The sequence below is a fragment of the Phoxinus phoxinus genome (genome assembly GCF_949152265.1).
Source record: "Phoxinus phoxinus genome assembly, chromosome: 23".
NCBI lineage: Eukaryota > Metazoa > Chordata > Actinopteri > Cypriniformes > Leuciscidae > Phoxinus > Phoxinus phoxinus.
In genome coordinates, this window is record NC_136898.1 from 25,245,371 (window position 1) to 25,266,250 (window position 20,880).

The 20,880-nt window shown below is 41.6% G+C and overlaps 1 protein-coding gene across 4 annotated transcripts; it reads right to left on the bottom strand.

The window, feature by feature from the left end:
* Positions 1-29: 29 nt before the first annotated feature.
* Positions 30-20,082, bottom strand: ca9 (carbonic anhydrase IX). 4 transcript variants are annotated; one of them, XM_079599081.1, is made up of 11 exons: positions 19,908-20,076; positions 16,299-16,331; positions 14,974-15,144; positions 12,269-12,411; positions 9,822-9,914; positions 9,641-9,707; positions 3,555-3,712; positions 2,900-3,026; positions 1,702-1,767; positions 1,528-1,621; positions 30-1,431 (listed from the first exon to the last, which is right to left on the bottom strand). In XM_079599081.1, exons 1-11 carry the CDS (start codon positions 20,017-20,019, stop codon positions 1,350-1,352), a joined length of 1,146 nt encoding a protein of 381 aa, XP_079455207.1. In that variant the 5' UTR covers positions 20,020-20,076; the 3' UTR covers positions 30-1,349. The 4 variants fall into 4 exon arrangements, with proteins under 4 accessions (XP_079455207.1, XP_079455209.1, XP_079455210.1 ...); XM_079599083.1 differs by having other exon boundaries at positions 12,269-12,406; positions 19,908-20,046; XM_079599084.1 differs by lacking the exon at positions 19,908-20,076 and adding an exon at positions 17,661-17,713 and having other exon boundaries at positions 12,269-12,406.
* Between the last annotated feature and the right edge of the window lie 798 nt (positions 20,083-20,880).

The following is a 20,880-nucleotide window of genomic DNA, read 5'->3' on the forward strand; positions in this document are numbered from 1 at the left end:
ACTCATGGACTTGGGCATGGAAACAGTAAGAGCTTTCAGATTTCAAAGTTTAATCTTAAGCAATTCTTACAGGAATCGTCACGCAGCTTCACATAAGACTGTGGACACTGTCCGCTTGAGTGAATCATCGCTTGTGGTCCCTAAGAAGACAGTCGCTGTCTGGGTTGTGTGAATGTAGGCTGGGAGTTTATCAAAACTAACTTTAGAAACTTAAAATACCACAATACAATTATGATCTGACTAATTTCCTAAATTCAAACATTTTGGAAGAAAAAGCTAAATTATTTTTTTTTTAAACTTCAATGTTAGACGCATTTACATTCTTAAAATGAAGGTTCTTTATTGGCATCTGTAGTTCCATAAAGAACCATAACATCCATGGAACATTTCCATTCCATGAGTTCCTCTTTGGCATCACTGCGGAAAAAACCTTTGGAACCTTTATTTTAAGAGTGTCCTGACACATACAGGGCCCTATTTTAACGATCTGAACCGCAAGTATCAAACGCGAAACGCAAGTAACTTTGTGGGCAGATCTCTTGCAAATCTAAAATGTGTTGGTCTGAAGTCGCTTCATTACTCATAGGTGTGGTTTGGGCGTAACGGGAAATAAACCAATCAGAGCGTCCTCTCACATTCCCTTTAAGAGCCGGCGCGCTTGTTCCACGGCGGATTGCTATTATAACGGCGGGTTTGCCGGCGCACGCAACTTACATGATGGTAACGGTGATTTCACAGTCTTCAGAAACTAGTTTCCTGGCTCTTGACGGACAACACACTGTCAGATGTCCTTATATACCGATGTGTCTCGCCACTATTGACCAAACAGGTTTGATCCGTCAATTAGCCTGAATAATTTGGGTAAATGTGTAAGCTAGATTTATGCCTATTTATTCACATCTTCATGGAGTGTGTGTGTGTGTTGTGCACACGCTACATTATGGCCAAGCACGCGCCCTTAAAATATCATCTGAATAACGCGCCACTGACTTTAGACTGGGTTTCTCCTGGTCAGTGGCGTAAATTGTTTTCTGAAACTGCAGAATATCAGCAGGGAACGTTTGCGCCGGAACACGCTCCTCTTTTCACTGAACCGCCCCTATATAAAATAGGAAAGATACATGCGTCGGCGGACACAAAGTAATTTGCGCTGGGTGCGAGATAGGGCCCATAGTGACATAGCTACAACATACCAGAACACACACTACACAACATGATTTTAAGATCAATCACAGACAATACTAATTTGCAAACCATATTTTGTTTGGGAAATTCATTCCAAAATCTCACTTTCAAGACTCATTCCTCAACAGACAAGCAAGACACAAAAGTTTCAGAGTAAACGTGGCTCATGGTACAGTGACAGAGGTCTGATCGATGTCTTCGACAGCTGGTTTATAAATCACATTTTGCTTGGAGTCTTTTTTAAACCTGTAGAGAGACAGAGAGAGACGCATGTGAAGTCCAGAGAGCAGTAAAAGTTACAAACAAATGAAGTGGTGAAGAATAAGATGGGCATGAACATACTTGGAGTACTTCTTCTGCTGTCGATATGTGTACATGGAGAAGACCAGCAGCGTGACGGCGAAGAGAACGCCAAATGTAATGGCCAGAATGTGCCCTGTCAACAGACATCACATTGACTCCGTTGACTTGTAATCAGGTTTGCGGTACACATTACAGTAAATGATAGATCCTTACATGCGGCTCCACTAGTCTTCATTACACTGTTGTCTTGTCTTTCAGGCCCGGGAGTTTCTCTGGCTTCTGTGGAGAGCAACACTTAATACATACACTGATAAATGTGAATTACACATCATATGTGTCATTTAACATAATCATATATCAGACATAATAGTAATATATAATAGTGTCATTATTCAGCTCAATTTAGTTGCATGTAGATTCTATTTAGTTCAATAACTGTGTTGATGTTGCAAAATTACTGTAATTTTCCAGCTCACTTCAATTCAACGTGTGTTCTCATCTGATAGTCAGTGAAGTTAAACCAATGGCATTTATGTAGGGCTGTAAACGATTAATCGTGATTAATTGAATCCAAAATAAAAGTTTGTGTTTACATAATATGTGTGTGTATTGTGTATAATTATTTTGTATATATAAATACACACACATGCATGTATATAAGAAAAATGTGTTATTTATATATAAAATAGTTCTATATTTATATATAATATAAATCATATAAAAATATATATGCAGTATATAAATGCAAATATTTCTCAAATATATACATGCATGTGTGTGTATTTATATATACAAAATAATTATACACAATACACACACATATTATGTAAACACAAACTTTTATTTTGGATTCAATTAATCACGATTAATCGTTTACAGCCCTACATTTATATGTTTGTTGTGTTTAAAAAGATACAACGCTATAGAGCCGCTTAAAATGAGGTGTTTTTAATCACTCGTGTACATAAATCGTATATACATTCAAAGTGCCGGCTTGTGATCACATGTAATTACACAACTGGATAAACCCGACCCTAAAGCTAATCTACTCCGACCCCAATAACAGCCCAAGCCCAGTCCCAAGAGTTCTGCAGAACAAACTAATGGTCTTGATCATATGCTTAATTTTTGATCATTTGCTTTTTTTTTTATCATCTTTTTTTGATCATCAAGTTTTGATCATATGCTTAATATAAAGATATTCAGCCTATTTTATAAATAAGATTCCCAATACTTCTAGGGGTCAGTTGCATAAACATATAGCCGCTGTGTCTTAAGAGCTAGTCTGACCAAGCGACGATTAACAAGTTCTAATCAGTCTTACTTTTCAAATTTATAACAGACTAATCTACATTTTTAATGTGACACATGTCTACGAGAGCTACAAGAGCCTGGTGTGTATCGTACGTACTTCCCGTAGTGGATGCCGTGTGGAACGAGCTCAGCACTTTTCTCCCGTGCAGAAGTTGTGGCGCTCTGAAGTTTTTGGACAGAAGCTTGTTGTGTTTATTCTTCAGCGAGTCCTCCAATGCCGCTAGCTAGCAGAAGACAGAAGAGTGCAGTGATTCGGATGAGTTAGGCAATAAAATGCCATATAAACGTGACCCTGGAGCACAAACCCAGTCTGGAGCCGCACGGGTATATCTGTGGCAATAGCAACTATACATTGTATGGGTCAAAATTATAGATTTTTCTTTTATGCCAAAAATCATTAGGATATTAAGTAAAGATCATGATCCATGAAGATATTTAGTAAATTTCCTACCGTAAATATATAAAACATGTATTTTTGTGAGTGAATGCAGCACAATCGTGAACATAAATGCACAACTTTAAAGCAGATTTTCTCAGTTTCTATTTTTTTACACCCTCAGATTCTAGATTTACAGATAGTATATCGGCCAAATATCATAACATCAATGGAAAGCTTATTTATTCAGCTTTCAGATGATGTATAAATCTCAAATTCAAAACATTGACCCATGTGACTGGTTTTGTGGTCCAGGGTCCCATGTGTCCTTTCGTGTGTTTCTGAGGTTCACGGTGAGGTTGTGAGATAGCCTGACCTGTCTTCTTGAGACTCTGATCGAGTCATTGAACAGAGTCCAGCTGACCGTCTGGAAGCACGGGGGGGTCGTCAGGGACCCACCGTACCTATAAAACCCCTCCAGGCTGTTTGGCAGAAGATGGCGCACATTAAAACCAGGAATCTCAGTGTTTGACTCTGACAAAAAGACCATTAGATCAGGTTAGACGACGATACATCTCCACTTGGTTCAGAAACATCAGCAATGCTTTGACAGATATTAGGGCATCTTCACACAGTCGAGTGAGGCTGCTCTGTGCCTGCTCAGAATCCAGTGTAAAGACGCAATGCCACATAAAAGCCAGACTAAAATACAGCAGCGTGCAGCGATGACGGCTATATGCATTTAAAGCGGGTAAATGTAAGAAGAACTGTCAAAATCAACTGGATACGCCATATTTACTGCAGCAGCTGGTGCCGTGACCCTGAACCCCAACAGCCACAGCCATGAGATCATTTAAATTTATATGAATATCATATTATAGGATGTTATGGGTCACTTTCAAATGAGAAGTTGTCACACAAGTTTAGAAGTATTTATCTTAAGGTATTTTATATATATTTTTTAATTTAATTATTAAACTAATTATATAAAACTATATTGTCAGTGCTCTACAAATAAAAAAGTTCTATGCATTTATTTTGTTATTCAAACTCGGAAAAAGACCTAAGAGATGTCTTATCCATTAATACAGACAAAAGCACACAGCAATGAACGGGTTAAACTCAAAACAATCAAAAGTATAAATTGACACACACACACACACACACACACGAGCCAGAAAATTCAACAAAAATAAAAAAATAAACTGTTACAGAAAGTAGTCTTTGTATATATATATATATATATATATCGAAATGCAATAGCTAATAAAATAAATCATGTCTGGAAACTCTGTTCTCAGCAACAAGGCTTTTCTCAACACTGTTTATAAACAGGCCTTATAGAATGGAAGCTTATAGGTAGCAATATTCAATTTGAAATGTAATAAGCAAAATGACAATGCGTTTCTGTATTTAAATGTTAATTTTCCCATACATGTGTGCAACGTTTGATGCAAAATGAAAATGAAATTTCAATTATATAATTTACATTTGCCATTTCATACACTAGTTTTAATATGTAAATTAAATACATATTTTAACACTTTATAAGTTGCAATGGCATTTCCATTAAGTGTCCCGCAATGAATGTAGCAAAATTCAATGTGCAATTTGAAAATGCATTCTGAGCCGATCACGTGCCCGTCCCGCCCTGTCAATCACTGCGTGAAGTTGGCCCCGCCCCCAACCCAATGCAAAACGTTGGCAAAATAGGCTCAATAGTTTTTACTTCGAACATATCTAATAATTTCTGTAATACATTTTAATTTTAATTTTGCAACTTAAAATTAAAATATGTATTGAATTTACATATTAAAACTAGTGTATGAAATGGCAAATGTAAATTATATAATTTAATTTTCATTTTCATTTTGCACCAAACGTTGCACAAATGTATGAGAAAATTCTAATTTAAATACAGAAATGCATTGCCATTTTACAAATAGCATTTCAAATTGAAATTTGCTACCTATAAGCTTCCATATTATTAGGTATTACATTTAATTTTATTTATTTATTTTAACCAGATAGCACGAAATCTGCATATTTTTGACCTGCACATAAAGCAGTAATTATATATTGGATATATAAAATTTTAAAATGTGTTTTTTACTTTTTATTTTTATTATTTTATATAGAAATAAATGTTGTATAATTTATTATTTAGAAGAAATGAGACTCTTCGAGTTTCCGATTTTTGTCCATAATTTAATCCCTCGCCGTGGCAACACCGTTTAAGATGTCCAATACCCGTTCACAATTTAGCATCTTCAATATATTGTCATCATGTTCAGAAAGTTCGTTGTGAATCGTGTGAAGCCCTTTGGAGCAGTAGTTAAAAATTCACAGATGATTCCAAAATTCACATTATAAAATGTACAGAATATCTGAGTTCCTGTTGGTCAGAGCTAATGACTGTAAATTAGAAAGTTGTCCGGCTTGATGAGAACAATACATATACCGAGTTTGGTGACTGTAGGTAAAACTAACCCCCCCTCTAACACGGCCATTGTTAAGGCTTTGTCCATCTCTACAGGCTGACCGCTCTGATGTGTGTGTCGAGTTTCATGAAATTGCTTCAAACGTGTTTTTGAGACTAGCATGCTTCAATGCTAAGAGTCTCAAAACACCAAAAATTATCAAGTTTTGAAACATTGCCATGACAACAGTATTCAAGATATCATCCTTTCACAGCTGTACATCTGCTGTGTCTTGATATTATTCTGACAGGGTAAAAAATAAGAGGGTGATTTCAAAGCATTTTGAAAGTGGCACACGTCCTGCTGCCAGTTGGTGGCGCTATAACTTTGACTCAAAATAGTCTAAATTAAAGGGTGCGCTGCAGAGCCAATGTGTGTGCAAAGTTGCAAGTGTTATTTTGAGCATGTTAAAGGGATACTTCACCTTTTAAAAGATGAATGTGTATTTAAAAGGGTCATTTATGTAGTAGAAATGTGAAATTATTTTTGAATGTGGAGCCTTCTAGACTGAGAAAAGCCAGAAAATGTATTTGTGGCTCATGTTGATGAAAGACAACAACTCCCAGAATGCACTTGCTTCACTGCCATATGAGGCCACTCCCAAGCCACGCCTACCGGTAAGAGCGCAGCTAAACAACAATAGGCTATTAATGGGCTTTTGCGTTCTGCAGTCGCCGTTCATCATGTTTACTGCGGCAAGCGGGACGAGACTGACGGCGAGCGGGACGAGACTGGCGGCGAGCGGGACGAGACTGGCGGCGAGCGGGAACGAGACTGGCGGCGAGCGGGACGAGACTGGCGGCGAGCGGGACGAGACTGACGGCGAGCGGGACGAGACTGGCGGCGAGCGGGACGAGACTGGCGGCGAGCGGGACGAGACTGGCGGCGAGCGGGACGAGACTGGCGGCGAGCGGGACGAGACTGGCGGCGAGCGGGACGAGACTGGCGGCGAGCGGGACGAGACTGGCGGCGAGCGGGACGAGACTGGCGGCGAGCGGGACGAGACTGACGGCGAGCGGGACGAGACTGGCGGCGAGTGGGACGAGACTGGCGGCGAGCGGGACGAGACTGGCGGCGAGCGGGACGAGACTGGCGGCGAGCGGGACGAGACTGACGGCGAGCGGGGCGAGACTGACGGCGAGCGGGATGAGACTAACGGCGAGCGGGACGAGACTGACGGCGAGCGGGACTAGCGGGACGAGACTGACGGCGAGCGGGACGAGACTAACGGCGAGCGGGACTAGCGGGACGAGACTGACGGCGAGCGGGACGAGACTAACGGCGAGCGGGACGAGACTGACGGCGAGCGGGACGAGACTGACGGCGAGCGGGACGAGACTGACGGCGAGCGGGACGAGACTGGCGGCGAGCGGGACGAGACTGACGGCGAGCGGGACGAGACTGGCGGCGAGCGGGACGAGACTGACGGCGAGCGGGACGAGACTGACGGCGAGCGGGACGAGACTGGCGGCGAGCGGGACGAGACTGACGGCGAGCGGGACTAGCGGGACGAGACTGACGGCGAGCGGGACGAGACTAACGGCGAGCGGGACGAGACTGACGGCGAGCGGGACGAGACTGACGGCGAGCGGGACGAGACTGACGGCGAGCGGGACGAGACTGACGGCGAGCGGGACGAGACGTACGGCGAGCGGGACGAGACTGACGGCGAGCGGGACGAGACTGACGGCGAGCGGGACGAGACTGACGGCGAGCGGGACTAGCGGGACGAGACTGACGGCGAGCGGGACTAGCGGGACGAGACTGACGGCGAGCGGGGCGAGACTGACGGCCGCGGGAGAACGGCGCGAGGCCGGTGGTGTGATTACTGATGAGCGCCGCCTGTGAGACGCACCGGTCTCGTCTCGTATCTCTCACGGAGAATTTTCTCGTGGGAATTTTCCTAGCAATGTTAAAGCGCACATCAACCGATCACTTGTTTAGCGCTCATGTAAACACTACATTCAGATTCACCAATCGAGATGAATTCAGTTAGATTGAAACTAAAGGTGTGACCACAGAAGGACCACAGGTCTTCGGCGACCGCAGAAAGCAAAAGCGGGACGAGACTAACGGCGAGCGGGACTAGCGGGACGAGACTGACGAGACTCGCCGAGACTGGCGGCGAGCGGGACGAGACTGACGGCGAGCGGGACGAGACTGACGGCGAGCGGGACGAGACTGACGGCGAGCGGGACGAGACTGACGGCGAGCGGGGCGAGACTGACGGCGAGCGGGACGAGACTGACGGCGAGCGGGACGAGACTGACGGCGAGCGGGACGAGACTGACGGCGAGCGGGGCGAGCGGGACGAGACTGACGGCGAGCGGGGCGAGCGGGACGAGACTGACGGCGAGCGGGGCGAGACTGACGAGACTGACGGCGAGCGGGGCGAGCGGGACGAGACTGACGGCGAGCGGGACGAGACTGACGGCGAGCGGGGCGAGCGGGACGAGACTGGCGGCGAGCGGGACGAGACTGACGGCGAGCGGGGCGAGCGGGACGAGACTGACGGCGAGCGGGGCGAGCGGGACGAGACTGACGGCGAGCGGGACGAGACTGACGGCGAGCGGGGCGAGCGGGACGAGACTGGCGGCGAGCGGGACGAGACTGACGGCGAGCGGGACGAGACTGACGGCGAGCGGGACGAGACTGACGGCGAGCGGGACGAGACTGACGGCGAGCGGGACGAGACTGACGGCGAGCGGGGCGAGCGGGACGAGACTGACGGCGAGCGGGACTAGCGGGACGAGACTGACGGCGAGCGGGACGAGACTGACGGCGAGCGGGACGAGACTGACGGCGAGCGGGACGAGACTAACGGCGAGCGGGACGAGACTGACGGCGAGCGGGACGAGACTGACGGCGAGCGGGACGAGACTGACGGCGAGCGGGACGAGACTTACGGCGAGCGGGACGAGACTGACGGCGAGCGGGACGAGACTGACGGCGAGCGGGACGAGACTGACGGCGAGCGGGACTAGCGGGACGAGACTGACGGCGAGCGGGACGAGACTAACGGCGAGCGGGGCGAGACTGACGGCGAGCGGGACGAGACTGACGGCGAGCGGGACTAGCGGGACGAGACTGACGGCGAGCGGGACTAGCGGGACGAGACTGACGGCGAGCGGGGCGAGACTGACGGCCGCGGGAGAACGGCGCGAGGCCGGTGGTGTGATTACTGATGAGCGCCGCCTGTGAGACGCACCGGTCTCGTCTCGTATCTCTCACGGAGAATTTTCTCGTGGGAATTTTCCTAGCAATGTTAAAGCGCACATCAACCGATCACTTGTTTAGCGCTCATGTAAACACTACATTCAGATTCACCAATCGAGATGAATTCAGTTAGATTGAAACTAAAGGTGTGACCACAGAAGGACCACAGGTCTTCGGCGACCGCAGAAAGCAAAAGCCGAATCGCGGACATTTAGGACGATTTTGACGGCTGGACATGTCCGGGAAAAAGAGGATGGAGACCGCTACTACTCCGCTTTCTCCACAGAACAAGAGCCTGTTAGCTTAGCTTCCAAATAAAAGATGGCTGACACTATTAGTGCATTCTGTGAGTGAGATCCTCTATGGGCGAGCTGAGAACATGCGGATCTAGCGCCGTCTACTGGCTGTAGTCTCGAGCCTCTGGACAAAAAAGCCTCCAGAGGATTTTTTGGCCAGAGGATTTTTTACAGACAAAAAATACATAAATGTCTCGTCTCAGCTGGACATGAGGGAGGGAAGCACGGTCATTCGAAAATACAACAGGTTTTCTACTGATACAAAGCTTAATCCTGAAGTATCCCTTTAAGGACTCCAAACCTGCTCGAAAGGTTGAAAGTAATGTCTTCGCCCCCAGATGCCAGCTCAGTTGTACAGTTGTAATTTAAGTGTGATGTGTGCCACTTCTGAGCAGCATTAAACAGTCCATCTAAATGCCATCAGCATTTCTGTGCCACTGTCCAGTATACATGTGCCGTTAGTTTCTTACCCTCTGTGCTGATGTCTGTTAAAGCTGACAGGATCTTTTCATAGTTGTCATTTTCATGCAGGCCAATCTGTTGAGGAACAAGTCAAAAATATTAACAAACGCATTGTAAAGACGATGAAACCAGATTCTGCTGCTTCGAGAACTGTACTGTCGCCAGAACGTGTTTAGTCACAAGACTTACACCGATGAATCCTCCTAACACCGCCAATCTGTCAGCTTTACTAGCAGCCTCGATCAGATTCGCATATTTGGAGTTATAATGAACCATGTGGATCTGGGGAAATGGGGAAATTGAAACGTAGGATTATGCAATACACGTCATTTGCAATGTTTGTAATCACTTATGATTAGGAAAGAAAGAATCTGCAGACTTTTTCAGTGTTGATTTTTCGGGAGAAATTGACTTAATGATGGAATAATTTGTTAAAGAAAGCTGAGATATAGAATTAACATCTGTAAGTCAGAGTTTTTTGTTTTACACCTTTAAATTATCTCAAAATTTCAAACTCCAAGCAAAAGAGTGCATTTGCTAGATGTGTGAACTGTACATATAGTGGTTTGAAAAACTATAGAAAATATGGAATTCAGTTTAAATTTTGTACATGCATGTTAATCAAATTTACTTGATCAAAATTAGTTTTACACCAATCTGCATAAACTTATTTTCCTAACTTTTGATTTAAAAATGAAATGTAAAACATTTTATTCTAAAACCGCAAACAAGTTGTAAAACAAATGTTGAACAAAATACTTATGCTACATATACATAAAAAAAAGCAATAGACAGTGGGCACAATCTCATGGCAATTCATAACTGTGTTAAGTTTTGGTGAACTGATGCTAATCCACACAAATTCATAATCCCATCTGCATGTTTCTGTATGATCTACATGCATTGACGGTTATGTATAGGGCTGGAGCTTCATGCATTTATGAAGAAAAAAACGAATTTTCATACAAATCACATCATATGAATTAATCTCCTCGTTCAATAGTTATGGTTTCTCATGAGATCAGTTTGTGAATACGGAAAACAATGAATGCCATGATATCTGCTCAGATTGCCTGCTTTACATTAGCCACTTTCACACATTAAACTTCACGCCTTAAAATTGCTGGATTGCGTTTTCTGTAAAATGTAGGCCAACGATCTGCTGTTCACACAAACGGCTTTCAGTCACTTCAGTGAAAGCGTTCACTCAGCTGCACAAACTTCTGCACAAGCCCAGACGAGCAAAACCCTTCAGTTTCACTCTCTGATCGAGCCACAGGCTGTAATAGTGTCGCACAGGTGACACTGAAAAACTGAGAATATGGTGCAAAAGTTCATTTATTTCAGTAATTCAACTTAAAAAGTGAAACTAATATATTATATAGACTCATTACATGCAAAGTGAGATATTTCAAGCCTTTATTTGTTATAATTTTCTGTAAACCCTAACGCTCAAAATAATTATTTGGTTTGAGTTGGACAAACTTAAATGAAACTAATTAGTTCAGTCAAATTCACTTTTATGAGTATTTAGCACTTTCTTTTTCTTTCAAGTTCACAGAACTGATCTATTTTAAGTAAACTGAACTATTTAATTGTTTTGAGTTTTATGAAATTATGTATTTTAATTTAGACGAACTTAAGTTTCACTGAAACGGCTGGGATGTCTATTTCCCAGCATGCTTTGCCGATGGCACTCGAAAGGGAGAGTAAATGCTAAAATTCAGTGTAATATAATGTTTTTTTGTGCCAGACTAATGTTAAGTGGGAGATTTAGTAGTGATTAATGTTTTGTTATGCTAATTTAGAAGAATTTCAGTTAATGTTGGTTTTATGGTGACGAGTGGAGCATGATCTTGATCTGAGAGCAAATAAAACCTTTATATTGTTGCGCTTATACAGCAAGTGCTTCTGGATAACATACTATTGCTAATATCTTAGCAAATTAGTATGTTAGCACGTTAGCTTGTTAAAGCTAACTAAGTTTATACTAATAAAAGTGTTCACATTGAGATTACATGAAAATTTGAAGTTAATTGTATGAATTAGTGGACTCATAAATTTTAATTGTTCTTATCTTGAAATGTTTAAGTAAAAAATAAATATATGTTAGTTCTGCTAACTTAAACTTTGAATTTCAGAACTTAAAAAATTTGAGGCAATTCAATGTTTTGAGTTCTGCCAACTTATACGGGTTTACAGCTTATGAAAACCTTTTCACAATATTCTAATTTTGAATGTGGGGTTTTCATAATCTGTAAGCCATAATCATCCAAATTATAACAAATAAAGGCTTGAAATATCTCACTTTGCATGTAATGAGTCTATATAATATATTAGGTTCAGGTTTTAAGTTGAATTACTGAAATAAATGAACTTTTGCATGATATTCTCATTTTTCGAGTTTCACCATATGGGAACTTTATGATTGGCCTAAAGCAGTCCTGACCGCTTTGTTCACACTGAGCATCCCTTCTCATCCCCGTAAAAGCCAGAAGTGATTTACCAGCATTATTTCCCAGTGTGTCTACACAACATGATCTCTAAACGATAAAAGTCCCTGTAGTTTTCCAGAAAAGGCTGCATGTGTGAAAGCGGCTCTAGTTTAGAGAGAGCATTACCCGATCTCGGCTCACCTCAGCGGGGAAGTGTACGTTATCTACGGTGTGCTCTGAACCAGGGACCTCGGTAGTCCCCCAGTGAAAGTGAAGCTGGGCTGCGACGTACTCGTGATCGAATCCCCTCACGATGCGCATGCTGCTCGGCAGACTCAGCTGCACTGACAGAAGCACATCACACATTACGGTCAGCAGATGCCCGCCTAATGGAGGACTTCACACAGCAAAGGCAATTCAAAGAAGTGAAACAAATCAGTAGTCTGGTTTCAACCGAGGGCAAAAGTGTCACACTTTATATCATTATTTACTTCCCTTTTTGAACACAAAATTAAATTAAAATGACATTTTGTTTATATATATATATATTTTTTAAATATATATATAAAATATCTGCTCGACTTCTCTTTAAGCTTTGAAAAAGAATGCAAAAGTATCATAAAATAATTCCAAGTGACTATTTTTTGGACGAATTATCCCCACAACCTTTTATTTGGTGAAATTTAATCTTTCAAAATCAACAGCAAAACAACGGGTGAATAAATAGTAAGATTGGGTCCATTAACTGTATTTGTGTTTTTAAGAATGATTTAAAGCTCTTTTAACTGCTAGCTAGAGGACCAAAAGTTAAAGGTTTAAACTATAAAACTGGCAACAAGTGACTAAATCATTCACTCAACAAGTTTGATCAACACCGATTCAGGAACGAAACAAGTGACAGTCATTGAAACATTCACTCAACTGTTTTCTCCAAAACTCAGATTCATTTAGAAACGAAACGCTGCTATTGTGTGATTTAGCTTTGACTTTATTTTAAACAAGTTTTGGTGAAGCAAAAATATAGACAAAGTCACTTGCAATATCGTGTTTAAAATTTAGGTTACTTAATATAAACTTATTGTTTGTTGAGCAGCAACATACTTATTATAACACACTTTTCGTTATCTTAATGTTTGTTCCACAAGAGATATTTAAGCAAACATTAAACCTGTGTGCCATCTAACAAAGGTCTCGCTTTACGATCACCAAAAATACTCAAAACTATTTTTTAAAGTCATTGCTGAACTAAATGTCCCTGTTTTTAATTGCAGAGATGTAGTGTTGTGGTCTGAATATAGCGTGTGGCATTCGTCCATCCTGAAACACATATAAACGCGCATAACTATAGAATTAATACTTAATGTGCACGTGATCGCCATCAGCGTTTCTCACAGGTTCAGTTTAAAGGTGCCATGTGTAAAAATTGAGGTAAAAATATCCAAAAAATGAGCTACACGCATCAAAAGAATGAGAAGAAATAAGGGCAATGATGTCATTAAAAAAATGTCAAGTTATAGTGCTGCAGAGATATCAACCTTAATTAGCATTAGCATAACTAGCCACGGCCCGACAGGTGTCGTAATACCAGTTTCGGCCATGGGAGGCGGTATGTGGGCAACATAACCACCAGCCAACCTGCAATACACGAATAACTCGCACGGCTTGTGGGCGTACTTGAACCTGATGTCAATCGTGTGGAAAGTGCCATAGACGGTAGGAAAGTACAGCCCACTACTTCATTTCAATCCAGGGAAGAGAGCGGAAGGATGGCTGAAGCCTTTGGCAAGAGACCCCTACAACCACCGCGCTCTGAAGCACAAATCAAATCAGATAAGAAGAGGACCGCTCGTCACGGTCCGGGCTCGAAAGCGCGGGGGACGGCGAGCGAACTGCAGCGTATAGCCCTGTTTTACAGCGTTCAGCACCCATTCTGACACGCCCGGGATCGCTCCCCATGCTTTCGCACGCATATCTAGGGGCAGAATGGTCTCCGTGTTCTGACCGCCGCACTGCGCGGGTTCGAGAAACTGAAACGGAGGTATCAACACGGCGCGCGCGCCCTTGTTGTCTGAAGAGTGCTGCTCGCTGACGACAGCAGCCGCTGTTTCACATTCAATGACTCGGTCGCTAAGGACGGAGAACAATTTGTGGCGCGAACAGGTCATGTGTAGCCTACTGTATCTTTCAACAGTGTTCGTGTTGTTTTTACTATAGTAGAGATGATCGGTTCACGTGCGCTGTCTGATGTTTACTGCATCACTCGACATGGAGAGGTTGGGTAAAGTAATAATTACAAGAGCGGTTATCAGATACGAGCATTCAACGGCCCTGCAGTATACACATATATATAAATATAGGTTATTTGTGTTTGCGCACGTGATATCAGGAAGCAATGTAATAACGTTACCTGTAATACACACATGATGGCGATGCGCAAATCGAGTGTGTGTGTGTGTCACAAATCATTATTGTTTCTTCAACTTATTAAAATATCTTACTTTACTGCAACTATCTGTTTCTGCTTCTTTATCATATTTATAGTGTGTGATTTATAAAATACCATATCCTACATCACATATTTTGATATGTGAGGTATACTGCCCCCATCTGGTATGGAATGTGGAGTATGACTTTTTTTTGCCAGACAATTACACATGGCACCTTTAAAGTCTGTGTAGAGAGAACGGTGTCGTCTTAGCGGCCCCTAATTTAATAACTAATGATCGTTGCGACGGAAGTGAATCAATCAAAACTAACTTTAGCTGGAAAATAACATTATTCAAGAACCGCTATAAAGACAAACAATCTGTTACCTTAAATTATACGTTTATCTCTGTAAAGCAGCTTTGAAACAGTCTACATTGTTAAAAGCGCTATATAAATGAAGATGACTTGACTTGACTTACATGTGTGTCCGTTGTTGATGAGTGTGAGAGTGGAGGAGCCGCTGAGATCATAACCCTCCAGTTTAATGGGAGCGAGTCTGGGCTCGTAGAAAACCTTCCGAGTGTCGATGTCGACTGGAGACTGAGACTGTCCACTGCAGTGCTCAAACGCAGATGTCCAGCTGTCCTGGTCTGAGACAGGGGAATCATTACAGCCGGAACAATATCACTTCATTTAAAAGTTCAGAGCCTCGTGACAAATAGCAGACTAATAGATAGGCTAATTAAAGCTTATTCGGGACACCGTTGAATTTCTTTGCAAATACGAGCATTTGTGGTTAAAAAGTATATAAATGTTTATTTTGTAAACATTACAATTACATTACATGACTGCTCTTTCGTTGGCTTTATGAATGATACCGCTGGGTGACTATAGGGCCCATGAAGTGCTCTATAATAAACAAGCAGTTCGTATCTCAAATATGAAAATGCTTATCATTCACAAGTGAATCCAGTGGCACAATGCTACCAGACTAAATCCTGTTATGCTCAACAAATGTCTACAAACATTAAAACAACCGAATAACTAACTGAAAACAAGGCACAAGCGTCATGAGTAAAGCAAACAGTAAAGGATTGGATAATATATTGCTAAGAACTTGAGCTGATCCTGAACACCTTGCTCACATTCAACAGACACGCAGAAAACAGTTCCCCGGAGAGCTTTGGTGCTTAATGTTCATGATGGAAACAGATTGTGAAAGACTAACTAATCTTTTTGAGAGAAAAAAGACTGTCATTTTGTTTTTACTTGTTTACTTGATGTTTTGTCGTGTCAAACTAATATGAGCTTCCGTGACGCAGTGTGACAGCAGGAGGACACGTCTATGAGAGAGGGTCAATGTGCTGGACCGGTTTCTCCTTCAGTGTCATTATTCAGACATGTTTAATGTCTCTTATTCACTCTTTATTTAGTCTTAGTAAGTGTGAGTAAATGTCACTAATAGCGTGATTCCATGTTGACCAGATTTGATTGTAATTACATTTTTCATTTGTTATGAAATTACTTGTACAAAAAATCTAGTCTTTTATATAATGAAATAAGTGCTACAAAATTTCTGAACCAAATAATATAAATGACGATTCCCTTCACTCACTGTAGGCGACAGTATTATATATTACAGTGTTATAGGTCATGACTCACTAAAGTGCTGTAACTACACTGTCTGCTAGTAAGTTTGAAATTCAGCTAGGTGCAAAACCATAAGGAAAACACTTAAAAGTTATTTAAAGGAAAAGGAAAGGAAAACCGTTACTGTGGGCAGTTATAATATATTCATATTTACCATGATAACCCCACTGGTGCTGATGAGGAGAATCTGTGAAGAAAGGAAAGAGATTACATCAGGAAAGAAAGACTTTCTTGAAAAACAGCTTGACTGTTAAAAGTGTGTGTCTGGAACAAACCCAGTCTGGAGCCGCACGGGTGTATCTAATAGCCAACATTAAATGGGTCAAAATTATCCATTTTTCTTTTATGCCAAAAATCATGAGGATATTAAGATCACGTTCCATGAAGATATTTAAATTTCCTACCGTAAATATATAAAACATGTATGTTTGTGAGTGAATGCAGCACAATCGAGAACATAAATGCACAACTTTAAAGCAGATTTTCTCAATGTTCAGATTTTTTTTGCACGATTTTCAATAGTTGTATCTCGAATAAATATTGTCCTATCCTAACAAACCACACATCAATGGAAAGATTATTTATTCAGCTTTCAGATTATGTATACAACTCAATTTCAGAAAATGTACCCATGACTGGTTCTGTGGTCCAGGGTCACACGTCAGCTATTACTGTAATATACTGTACTGGACATTTGTAGTCCTTGCACAATTGTTTGAGTCCTTCCCGATCAATCCAGGCTCATGTAGAGGAAAAACTGTGAGAACAGGTTTGGTCATTCTGAGCAGGACTGATAAAGACAGTATCTTTTCCTTATTCACACACATCAGCACACTCACACAATCCCTCCTTCATCCAGCGCAGTCAATGTGAGCATTATGTGCTCCAGGACAGACGCCTGATGCTGGGAGGACCGCTGAACCTGATATGCATTCAACAAACTCAGGCTCAGGCCACAGCAAGAGAAGGCCACACCGCTGAGCCACTCGTGTTTCACTGAGTCGGTATTGCTCATCAGCTCAGAGTTTAAGTCGTAATGATGACTTTATGTGCAGTGTGTTTAGTGGTCAGCACTGGATCAAACTCCTGTGAGCTTTAAGGCAAATCCAGGGCTATGTGTGTATTAAATGCCCAACACTGAGACAAAGAGCCACCCGACGTGATGCTAATATTCAGAACAACATCATCTCGCATCGCATTAATAAATATCTTAAAGGGGTGGCTGATTATGATTTCACTTTTCTAGCTGTAGTTAGTGTGTAATGTTGCTGTTTGAGAATAAACAACATATGCAAAGTTACAACGCTCAAAGGAAAAGGAGATATTTGCTTTTAAAAAAATGTTTTTTTAAGGACTACAACAAACGGCTGGTAGGAACTACACCACATTCCTCCCGGGTTAGTGACATCACCAACCCTAGAATTTACATAAACACGATTTATAGATTATCAAGACAGAATATGCTAATCAATGACTAGAAGATATACACATAATCTACATAAATTCATCAACTAACCATTCAGAAATGTCCTGTTCCTCTACATGTTGTCACTTCTTCTTGAGTCTCTCCATCATTGTCTTACTCTGGCTAAAAGTTTTAGAAATGTTCAGTGTGTGTGTGTGTGTGTGAGGAGGTAATCGAAGCTCCGCCCCCTGTGCCGGGAGCAGCAGCTCATTTGCATTTAAAGGGACAGACACAAAACGGTGCGTTTTTGCTCACCCTCAAAAAGTGACAACTTTAACATGCTATATAAAAATATCTGTGGGGTATTTTGAGCTAAAACTTCACACACACACACACACACACACACACACACACACACACACACACACACACACACACACACACACACACACACACTCTGAGGATATCAGAGACTAATTTTACATCTTGTGAAAAGGGCATTATACCACCCCTTTAATTGCCCATGTTTGCCATTTGCTGTCATTCATTTTGAAATGGACAAATCATATAAATGATTTATCAGTGCACATCATTATTGATTTAAATTCCTGTTCCTGGTTATCTTGAATCAGAATAACTTCCTTTTGCTGCATCTCTTCTCTGAAGACGAGGGCGGAGCAATAACCTGTCACTCACACGAGATCCACCAATAGCAAACCACAGCCATCCAATCATCCAATCAATTCCCGACAGACACAATCAAGCCCCGCCCACATTTGATCTGGTTCCAGAAGCCGTTTCACTCAATAGGGGAGAAAGACTATGGCAGCTTACATTTAATGCTGACTTTTAGAAGATTTGATGCAATTCAGGCACAAACTTTGTCTCTATGTTTCGTCATGTTTCACCAGAGCTTTTTGGAAATCTGAGTTTGTAATTGTGATTTTTTTTAATTTAAGTTCTTTATTATTCATTCATGTGACATCTTCATTTGTTTGTTTTTCCCCATTTCATACACTGTAAAAACAATGTTGGTTTAACTTAAAAAAGCAAGTTACCTTGGCTTGTTGCCTTAAAATTTTGAGTTTGTTGTAATTAAAAATTTTAGTTAATACAATGAAGAAGAATGGTTTAATAAACAGAAACTCAAAATAGTATTTTATCTTCACACATTAGTTATCGAAGTTGATTTGACAAAAGATAAAAAGTTGTGATAAATCATGAAAATATTTTTTTACAGTGCCAGCATTTTCTGTATTCTGAATTCAAGCGTTATTTGTACAGATGACTTAATTCCCGAGTACCACTGACGCAGATTTAATACGGTGCAGATTTCATCCATGTGACCAGACATTCTTTCTCACACACACACACACAGGATTATCCAGCAGGTAGACACTTTTGAACAGGACCAAACTCAAAAATATCCCACTTATTAGGGATTGTTGTAGTTTGCCAGGTTGGGAAGCGATGAGGTGGACACGTGGGACACTCCGAGCGGCACGTAGACCAGACGCTCTCCCACCACACAACACACCACAAACCATCCAGGAATATGTGATGAATGTCTTACTCACTAAACTCACAGCGAGGAAGCTTAGCTTAAGACTTGATTTATGTCTGTCTGTCTTCATTCATTACTGCTAACTAATCTATGTTTTTATGGATTTATGGATTTAATTTAAATATTTGCAGTGTCCTGACTTGCTGTATCAATATGACCATGAAAGAAGGACTTTCCCGTTTGCTGAACTATTACTTTTCATTTTTCCATTCACTCATTATCAATGACATCTTGCTTTATGAGCTATTTCACAATAAGATAACAATAATCAAACATTAACTGGCAACATACACACCCTTCCCTTGATAATCGGCCGGTTAACAAAGCAATAAAGATCTCCAGGAACAATTGACATCAAATCTGCTTAAGAAAATATTGATTATATGTTCACGCTGGTGTTGAGGATTATAATAACTCATGGTGATAAATGTTATATCAGTCTATGTCCCAGAATGCACCTGTTGTGTTAAACTCAGAGAGATGGATGATCATACACACGGATGAAAGCCAGTAAACACTCAAAGTCAGCCGGATAAAACATTCATTATCTCACTCTCATAACTTGCTTATTTAGCATATGTTTTCTCAGTAATAATAGCTACTTTTATAGCTTTGTATATGCATACTTGTTCTGCAATCAACTTGACTATGACTATTTGACCACTTTAAACTAAAGGTCAAGCTTTTTTTCATGACATGCATGTTTTAGCTCTTCCAGGAACGAACTTAAATAGATCAGCAGAATTTAGTTTGGATTATTCCCAACACACAATGACTGACGGATGCATACTCACCTTCCCTGTGTTCCCCATCATCCCTCTCGCTGTCTTCCTCAGAGGAGGATGAAGAAGCGGTGACGAGCGCCTGAAGATGAAGATGGAGGATGAGGAGCATGAGCAGCAGCATGTTAACCTCAAAGGTCCGGTCACACACTCACACACACACTCACACACACACAGAACTGGTCTCAGCCTGTGCTGGAGGGACTAACAGGAGCCTGGGACCGGGGCCGGGGCCGGGCTTCACACTGTGAACCAATCACAGCGCTCAAGCTGCTCAAGGTGCCTGGACATCTCTCTCTCTCTCTCTCTCTCTCTCTCTCTCTCTCTCTCTCTCTCTCTCTCTCTCTCTCTCTCTCCCCCCCCCCCTCTCTCTCTCTCTCTCCCTCCCCCCCCCCTCTCTCTCTCTCTCAGAGTTAGAGTGTAACCAAATCTCTCACTCTCTCATAAATCACATCTCTCCCTCCTTCCTTGATCAAAGTTCAGTGTGAATGAGCTACAAACCGAGTAGCTAATTCTTTTAAACGCTGTTTTTCAGATTTAATTTGCTCTAAAAATTTGTCCTAATTTTGCAGTCTAAAGTTTAATGGCTCAAGTATTTAAAACAAACTTTTTCTTCTTTTGATTGTGGATTAACGTGGCACTCATTATTTTATCTGAAAATATTACTGGTATTGATTATTTTTGTGCTTTTCTCAATACTTTTTCAAACTCTTCCCAAAGCCAGTATTTCACAACATGCAGATGGCACTTGGATTTTTCTTATATTTTGTCAAAGAAACCAGAATTAATTTGAAAAGCAAAAAGTATACATCTGCGATATGTTAGAGTAAATCTGATTTGGTAATATGGTTCAATTTGCTTTGCTGTATATGTGTTTTCACATGGAAGTCCAACATATCATTTTAAAAACAAAATCTCAATGAAAAAAAAAACAAGCCCCCATTTTAATAACTAATATCTGAATTTTAATCAAATTATTTGTTGA